The 9,604-nt window shown below is 40.8% G+C and overlaps 1 protein-coding gene across 2 annotated transcripts in view; it reads left to right on the forward strand.

The window, feature by feature from the left end:
- The first annotated feature begins 214 nt into the window (after positions 1-214).
- FTCDNL1 (formiminotransferase cyclodeaminase N-terminal like) overlaps positions 215-9,604 on the forward strand; it is a 42,675-nt gene continuing 33,285 nt past the window's right edge. Inside the window, exons 1-4 of one of the 2 annotated variants that reach the window (XM_049773283.1) lie at positions 215-485; positions 2,398-2,516; positions 5,687-5,782; positions 8,064-8,216. In XM_049773283.1, the coding sequence (XP_049629240.1) occupies positions 2,402-2,516; positions 5,687-5,782; positions 8,064-8,216 (364 nt within the window). In that variant the 5' untranslated portion in view covers positions 215-485; positions 2,398-2,401. The remainder of the gene's footprint in view (positions 486-2,397; positions 2,517-5,686; positions 5,783-8,063; positions 8,217-9,604) is intronic. The other variant, XM_049773284.1, reaches the window with a different exon arrangement.

Below are 9,604 nucleotides of genomic sequence, written 5' to 3' on the forward strand. Positions count from 1 at the left end.
TTCGTTCACAAAAGTTAGTGGTCCAGTTCCGAGATGGAGCCGCGAAGGCGACGCTGAAAGCAGCTCTTGGGGCTTCCCGGGGCCGCCGGGGCTGGGGCCGGCACCACATAGCGGAGCGGCCTCTGGCGGCCGCTGGCCGACTTGGGGATCCCGGGGCGCCGGGGAGGCGGAGCCCGTGGCGGAAGCCAACCGAGTCCTTTGCCCGTCCCGGAGCTCGGCTGGACTTTTTACCCGGTGCAAGCGGTAAAAACTGCAGCGGGGTCCGGAGTGGCGCGGCTCCTAGTCCCGCAGGGTCCCTAGGACGGTGCCTGGGGACGTGCACAGGCCCCTTGGGGCTACCCTTCGGCCCACGTGGCCCATCGTGGACCCGGAGCGTGGAACCCCACTCTGGAACCCTGGAACCAACCGGCCCGACAGAGCTTTGGAGCTCCGGGCGCGGAGCCGCAGCCGCCCGCCCTCGACGCGGCCCGAGACGTGCTAGCGGGGTACGTGCGGCCGCGGCCGGTGCGCTCAGGGCGGCGGGCCGAGCTCTCGCACCCCTTGGGGGCCCACCCTGGGGGTGCTTCCCGGAAGTAGGTGGAGCAGGGTGCGATTGGGCTGTGCTGGGGACAGATGGGCGACCTGGATCGCGCTATAGCGGGGGACAGTCAGACGGTGATGGGGCAGGTGCGCCCTGGGGGGTGGATGGGTTTGCGGTTCTGGGTCGCTTGCTCGGACGTGGAGGGCGAGACCGCCTTTGGCCCTTTATGCTAACAAACCTGTGTCCCTCCCTCCAAACATTCCCTTTCCCCCACACCCCCCAAAGTCTGGTGGTGGCGTCTCTGATTTTAGCTTTTGCTGTGAAGGTAGTCTTTTCTAGCACCATCTCTGCGTGATTCAGCTGTCCACAGGGAATCAAAATGTGGAACGAGAGGATGAAACTAATCCTTTCTTTTGCACTGTTAGGGGTTGCCATAAACACCATTTGTTAAAAAGCATAATTATGTTGGGAAAGTGCCTGATGAGACAATTAAGCTACATAAACACACAGAAAACAAATGAAAGCCAGAAGCCGCCCACACCCCTTGTGTAAAGCAATTTTTTGTTTACATAAAAAATTAAAACGAGAGAGGTCTGAACTGCTTTATTTTAACAACGTTATTAATATCTGGAAGTGCCTCATGAGTGTGTTCTAGTGAATTTTCCCTTGTGAGATGATGCTCACAACCTGAAAACCTTCCTATGGATTGGAACTGGCTGTGAATTCTTTTACTTTTAGGGTACGATTGGGCTAAGGAACAATAATACTTAGGCAGGATCTGAATTCTGAGGCCTTTGTATTTAGGCACCAGTTTTACTCCTCACCCCCGCACAATTTTGCTTAACCAGAAATTGAACTTTGATTTCAGAAGTTGTACGTGGTTCACTGCAATATTTCTCCTCTCCCCACCAATCTATCCTTTTCCAATACTTGTTGAGTGAATACTTAATTTTTAGTTAGGCCTTTTAAAGGACCCAAAATACCATGGTCTGATCTTAAAAGGGAAAGATATTTTCCTAGTATTTTTGAGCTATTTGAATATCTTTAGTTCATTGAAATGCCATTGAGGTGGGTAAATTGAAAGATGCCATTCCAGAAAACACAACAGAATGGACTCAATACCCCAAATTGATGTATTTTCTTCCATGTCTGATAACAATTGGTGATCTTTTGGGGGTAATTTTCAGTTACCATATTAAAGTGGATGTTCATTTTTAGTTCAGGGTACAGAGTCCTGTGATTTAAAATGGATTTGGAAACTTAAGAGATCAAAGTACAATCTTAGTGGGATAGTTCCCATTTAAAGTACCCAAATGAGACTCTGGAGTAGTTTTTTCTTATTTGGGACAAGTTATGGTACTTAGAAATACTTTTGATTTTTTCTTGCTACAGGACAAGTGTTTTTTAGAAAAGCAAAGTTATTAACTTTTCCTGATTTCTCTTTTCTGCATCTTCCCATTAAGTCTCATTTAACAGAAAGATCATGACTATTTGTTAAGTCTTACAGACCTTGAAAACAGGCATTAGCTAAAGCAGAGGGTACTTAAAAGGGAATAACAGGCCTTAACGAGCACATTTCATTTAAATGCCAATTCAAGCTCAGGAACATGATCTTGTCCAGTGAGACTATGTTTATAGGACATACATGCAGGGCCACATAGGCTTGGTTTCTTTTTGAGGCAACCTGAGAATTCTGTCCTGTAAGTGTATTCTAGGAATGAAATAGCAAAGTGTTCCTATCTGACTGTCTGGTTTCCAAAAGAACTATAAGATAGTTGCTGTTTTTTTTTTTTTTTCTTAATGGTTAACGAATATGAAAAAGGAAATGTATGAACCAGAGAGAACAAGATTAATTAAGAATCACTTTTCTTTTTTAGAAAAATGTCTTCCTCTAGACTGGGACTTCGTTTGGCTGCCTGTTTACTAAACATTTCAGAAGCCAGAAGGAAACACATTGTTGAGAACATAGCACGGGCAGCTTTACTTGAGAAAAATGGTAAGAACAGGCAAGGGAAGGAGCAAGGCAGTGTTTGGATGAGATGGTAATCTTCTTGTTCTGCAGCCAGTATCTCTAGGGCACTTGTCATACTCTGTTCTTGCCTTTCTCCCACCTTCTTTGGGGTCTAGGATAGCATCTTAGGGCTCCATAATATGCGAATGGGCACAGAGGCTCTGCTACACCTCTTCTGCCCTCTTGTCTACACCATCCTTATGAGGAGTGTCAGTGCTCAGTTATGTAGGATAACTGTTCAGGATAATAGTTCAGGATAGTGACAGGCTCTCAAGGACGCAGCTTCACGTATGGATTCAGTGACTCCCTCTTGGAACAATTATTAGGTCATTAATAGAATGCATGGAATTGTACAATTGGCTTTTTTGCTGTCCAGTCATTTAAGTAAAGAATCAACTTGCCAAATGCCAACTACTTTTCCAAGCGCTCCTGCCAGCACAGCCCATGCTATCATTACAGCATTATTATTGCTACTTCCATTTTCTCTGTATAAAGACTCTTAAGCAATTATATCTAAGTGATGTGCATAAGATCACAGAGCAATTCAGAAGACTAGAATACACTCCTTTTTTATTCTCTGGACTGGTACTGATTGTCAGAGATATTACTCTTCTTTCTTTTATTTTATTTAAAACTTTTATTTTAAATCTTTGTTAAAATGTTAATGTGAGTTCACACAGTTCTAGATGTTATTTGTTTTAGTGAAATACACACACACACACACACACACACACACACACACACACACACACACACACACACACCCTGGTCTATAGACAGTCTTAGAATCATTAATATAGAAGTGTTTTGTTATTAAATCCACAACATTGCGGGCAACCTTTGAGCACTAGTGAAGCTTTGGAGACAATGGCTTTTTGTCTTTCTTTTCTTTTTCTTTCTTTTCTTTCTTTCTTTCTTTCTTTTCTTTTTCTTCTGATTTTTGGGTCACACCTTGTGGTGCTCAGGGGTTAGTCCTGGCTCTGCGCTCAGAAGTCACTCCTGGCTGGCTCAGGGAACCATATGAGATGCCAGGATTTGAACCACTGTTCTGGATCGGCTGTGTACAAGGCAAACACCCTACCACTGTGCTATCTCTTGGGCCCCAGCTTTTTGTTTCTGATGATCGATTTTGATTTGGTTACCACTTCTCATGGTCAAGACTTTGCCTCTAGCTCATTTCCAACAAGAGGCACATTTAAGTTTCTGGCTTGTGACTTAAGAGAAGTCATACATGTCTATGACCAATTGTTGATAATCACTGGTAAGACAGGGCTGAACTAAGTCCGCAGTGGTGCTTTGATGTTTTCTTTGTCACAGTAGCCACCTTAGGCCTCTGTCTGACAGTAGTTCATCTAACGGGTTACCAGGACTGGGTTACCTGTCTCAGTGACTTAAGCGACAGAGAAACTTTGGGGGAGACCACACACTGATCAATGCCTGGGTCTCAGCTTATCAGTGGATCAGTGGCAGCAGCTCAAATGGAATTATAGCTCTTATGCTCCATTACAAATACCAAACAATTTACTTCTGCTGAGAGTCATACCGACAGCTTCTCCTGCCAACAACAGCAATTTTTTTTCTTGTATGCATGCTTAAGAAATTGCCGGTAAGTATTTCATTCTTTCAGCATTGGATTCTCTTGAATCGCAAGAAACAAAGAATAAAAAGATTTGGGAAGAAAAGAAAGTCATATCATTTTTTTTCTTCCAGAAGCTGGAGTATATTTAAAAAAATAAATGAAATAATATGATCTTGTTAGCTATGTCTTCGGTTTAAGTATGAAGGGAAGGTGGCACTAGTTAGGAAAATGGCCCAGTATTTTACAAATGTTTTTAAAGGCATTTATTTTTAAGTGGGTGGAATAAAACTGTATCACCTATATTTTCTCTAATTAGGCAATGTGAAAACACTTAACTGGCTTCCAAGTTCTTACTTTGGTAAAGAAACCAGAGTTTGAGATTTTAGACCTCCACCAGAGCAAGGCTCTTTTGATGCCAATTTGGCTGTGAGTGAGTGACATATTTTTATCTTTGACATGATTAAAATTAATAGTGTATAGGGCTGCTATAGGCTGAGTAATTGGTGCCTGTAACTTGTTTTTCCTTTTCCCTGGAAGATTAGTGGTAAATCTGCCAGGGGACAGGGCCACAAAGGTATAATAGCCGAGCTAAAAGTTTAATGAAGGCCTGAAAAGTTTTGTCCTTCACTTTGAATTTGCTTTTGTAGGCTTCAGGGAGGCTTTTAAGGACCTTGAACCAGGCTTGTAAACTTCAAAAATAACTTTGGGATTCTGTGTGGTTGCTCTACAATGGTGTGGAGTTTTCTCCAGGTTACATACTCAAGTGAGTCACAAGCCGCTGAAAGCTGGAAGTTGTTAACATCTGAAGGTCGCTGATAGCCCCTGGAAGGGAGACCAGAGGGTTTTCCATCAGACAGGTGCAGGTGTGCCACAAAGCTCTGCTGTTGGCTCTCCTTGACCCTGTCTTTGCTTCACCAAATGTCAAATTTTGGTTCACATTATTTTGATCTCTGGGTTTGGGAAGGAAGAATTGTCCAGTCTTTGATGCAATTGATTAAGGAGCAGAATTGAGTGATAGGACTTAGTCACTGAAAGGAGATGCCAAAGATGTTCAGAGAACTTTGACAGAATATGCCTACTCTGATGCCTAAGAGTAGGTATCAGACACCACAGATCAATGCCTGAGTTGATGATCTTCCTAGAGAGTGAAATGCTATGAAAAAGAGCACAGTCTACCATGGAATGTCATGATTAGTCAGTGCCCCTTTAAAGATTCATCCCCCAATTTTTTTGGGGGGGGGCGGGGCCATACCTGGTGATTCTTGGGATTTACTCCTGACAGTACTTGCTTGAACCCCCCAATTTTGATTAAATAAGTTGTATCAGAATAAATAAACTATTACGATTTCATCATAGAAAAATATTCTTGCTATGTCTTCTTTTCTTTTGAAAGGGATGTAGGGGCCACAGATGGCTATGCTCAGGGATTATTTCTGGCTCCTCCATGCTAAGCACTCATTTTTGACATTGCCTGGAGGGCCATCTGTGGTGTTAGGAATTAAACTGGGGTCATTATCATGCAAGGCCTTAACCACTGTCCTATCTTTCTGGATCCTAGATGTTGTTTTCTTTACAGGTCAGAAACATCCTGAAGTATCTGTGCTCAATATATTTTCTGATCAAGACTACAACAGATCGGTGATTACAATAGCTGCTTCTGTTGATGAATTAGGTATGTTTTCTTTCTTCTCAAACATATATGTATAATTTTTAAAAGTAGACTTGAATGTTCTTTTTAGCTCCAAAATTAAAAAATCGTTTTGGCTTCTCATGCTATTAATAATTATTTTTTATAGGCATAATTCCAGTGCCACTTATCACCAGTGTATCTATCTCCCTCTCCTACATAGTTGATTTCCTGGGTAAATCTGAATAACCCAATCCCCATTGCATAGATTACTGCAAAATAGAATTTCATTATTTTTGAACATTGAAACATTTCTTATTTCTTGTTTATTAAAATGAACTTTGAGCCCCAAGATTTAGTATCATTTTTCTGTTCTAATTTTTTCACAGATCCTATAGAGTTTAAACAAAATCTTCAAATTTTAATCTCTGAATAATAGTATTAAAGTCAGTTCTGATTTTCACTGGTAAATTGGTATGGAGCAGAACATGTCAAGTGATGGCGGTTTGAGTTGTGAGTCTGAAATATTGAGTTTGTGCATGAGTTGAAGTGATATTTGCACTCTTTTATAAGATTGTAGTAAGATTTAATGAGACAACTTGAATTGAAAGGAGAATAATTATTTAAAACTTGATGGGGGCCATAGTGATAATACAGCAGGAAGGGCTTGCTTTGCATGCAGCTGACTGGGTTCAATCTCTACCACCACATTGGATTCCCCAAACCTGCCAAGAGTGATTCCTGAACACAGAACCAGGAGTAAGCCTGAACATATCTGGTTGTGGCCCAAAATCTAGAAAAGAAAAAAAATTGTATTATTTGGCATTGCTTCAAAGGGTTATAAATTATTGTGAAGTAAACTTCATTTAAGTTTAACAAATTATCTTCCCTGGTAAGGTATGTTTATTTGGAGAACTAATCACTGACTAATAACTCATAGCAAAAATAGAATTGATTCCCTTAAATGTTAACCATTATATATACAACTTTCATCTATGTTGGTGACATGACATGACAATGGTAGGAAGTGAGAGAAATAGAATGCCTGTCTCGAATACAGGCAAAGGGTGGGGGAGGAGGGAGTTGGGGAGCATTAATAGTGGGGATGTTGCATTGGTAAAGGGAATGTTCTAAAAAGTAAACTAAACTAAAACCCAACCACAAACATGTTTGTAGTCATGGTGCTTAAATAAAGATATTTAAAAAATATATAGTTCATGATAATATGAAACTCTTAGATGTCTATCATATAAATAGGTTTTAAATGTTAATATATTAACAATAAATTAATTCAATGACAAGCTAATAGATAAAAACAAAACTAATTTAAATGTGCTTTTATATTGGTTCTACTTTAATATCATCCTGATAGCAACAAGAAATTTTATCAAGTTAATTTTGTAGCATTAGGAAAATTGGAGTAGCCAATTGTAACAAAATGACAAAGTGACTTAACATAAATAAACATCACATACCGTATTTCCCAGCGTGTAAGACGACTTTTGAAACAAAAAAAAGTCAACCAAAAATTGGGGGTCGTCTTAATGTTTCAATATGCTGCTAAACGAAAATTGTCTGAATATTGCCACAAAACGAATTTTCCAACTCGATCCTGCACCAATCACTGCCAGTCTGCTCGGACCACCTCTCTAACTCAGCCAATTCAAGCAGGCTTTTTATGCATGCAAATTATACAGTGTTTTGTACCTGAATCTACACTGTAAAAAGCCTGCTCAGATTGGCCAGAGTCAGAGAGGACGTCTATTACAGTATAACCTTTGGACCTTTGCTTGTTGTGATTGGCTCACTGTGGAAGATACAGTTGCAGCACAGGAGCATTCTGTCTTATACAGCAAATATAGGCCTAAAGTATGTTTTAACTGTAAAATTAGGAGGTCGTCTTATACGCCGGAAAATACGGCAATTTTACTGGGGAATGAAGAGCTGACGAAGTAGGATAAAATTCCTGGAAGGTGGAGTGAGTAGAAATGGTGGAACTTTTATTTTTGGTTAAAAAACTCTCCCGGGGCTGGAGAGATAGCATGGAGGTAAGGCTTTTGCCTTGCAATCAGAAGGTTGATGGTTCGAATCCTGGCATCCCATATGGTCCCCTGAGCCTGCCAGGAGTGATTTCTGAGGATAGAGCCAGGAGTAACCCCTGAGCACTGCTAGGTGTGACTCAAAAACCAAAAATAAACAAACAAACAAAAACTCTCCCATAGAGATTACAAAAGGACTACAAGAATAACGCAACTGAATTTATTGCTGCTATTCTAGGTGAAATTGGAAGTTTTATTTACTCATTTATTTTTTGAACAATTTGAAGGTGATTCTGTTTTGGCTGCCTGCTTGGAGGCCTTCCAATCTGTCGATATGGAGGTTCAAGAGGGGATCCACCCTTGTCTGGGTGCTGTGGACCTGATCCCCATTTACCCTCTCTCTGGGGTAGGAGTGGAAGAGTGTGGAGCTGTGGCCAGAAGTAAGAGGAAGTCTGGGTAGTATGTTACTCCTTACTGGAAACCATTCTTACAAATCAGAACTGTTGGTGACAATATCATCACTCCTCAATGCCCTGGGAAGAGTCAACCTTGGAGAATTGTGTTAACAACAAGCTTTCATATGCTCCAAGGGTGCACTGGGTCTTTCTGAGTTACCCTTCCATATCCCATCCCATGACACCATGCAGCACTAAGTGCTGTCTGAATGGGCAATCCATCACTTTCCTCCTTTACATGTTCACAGCAAAGCACAGAGGGAGCAACAGTAGTTTCTAATAAGTTCTTTCGATTCTTTAGGGCAGAACCATGGTGTGTTTTGCCCATCTGTGTCCTATTTTCTTGAGCAAGGGTAATGATGAGGTTGAAAAAAACCACTTAAATGTTAACTCCTACCCCTTTCCCCTTCTGATTATTTATTTCTTTTTTCCCCTGTGTGTAACTCTCTTGAAGAATTTCTTTAGAACTAAACTGTCACATGCTTGATTTCAGCCCCAGGGGTAAATTTAATTTGGAAAATTTAGCCATGTCACTTGAGGTGTTCTGGCATTAGGCAAATTGGCAGAAAAGAGGGACCTTTTTGCCTAGACTGTCCAGCTTCCACCATGGTTCATTATGAGATATAGCAGCTCATACCCTTTGGGGAAAAGTGGGCCTAAAGATAATGGTTCTTTTCTCTGTCCCTCAGAAATACCTCTGTGACGTTGTTTCATTTTTAGTTAATAATGAATTGTCTAATTCCACTGGAGTAGATCTGGGCTCCAACAGGGCTACATTCTTCAGTAGAAACAGGGAGTAAGCCTTGCTTCCAAAAGAGTACCTCAGACTTTGAGTTGCATTTCCATGTGACCTGAGAGTCTGTGTGTTCTTTTCCAGGTCTCCAAATTCATTTACTTTTCATCCAAGAAAGAGTTAAAAAAAAAAAAATAAAGTCCTGAATGAGGGAGAATCTGTTTCATGCAAAAAATCGAAGAGTTCAGGATTGTTCAAACCAGAATAATGATTTTAATTGTCTTCAAAACAATTATGTTCAATTATATTAAATCTCAAATTAGCTAGTACATGAAGTTCTCCATTACATCAGGACTAGTCCTTCCCAGATGTTCAGCTTGCGTAGGAGACAGTTGACAATCGGAGGGTCTGGACCCAGTATTTCTCCCTTCCCTTGCCCTTTTGCCTCATTGGCAGCTACTGTACCTCATGATTTAAACATGGACATTTCTAATTAAATGAGAGCTCAGCTGCATTCTTGAACTAATTTATAACATTTGATTTGAAATGTAATAGCTTCAATCTTCATCTGATTAAAAACAGTCATATACTGTACATGGTTACTATTTTGATGCTCCAACACACAGTTTTTATTTTTATA

Source organism: Suncus etruscus, chromosome 5 (assembly GCF_024139225.1).
Source record: "Suncus etruscus isolate mSunEtr1 chromosome 5, mSunEtr1.pri.cur, whole genome shotgun sequence".
Lineage (NCBI taxonomy): Eukaryota > Metazoa > Chordata > Mammalia > Eulipotyphla > Soricidae > Suncus > Suncus etruscus.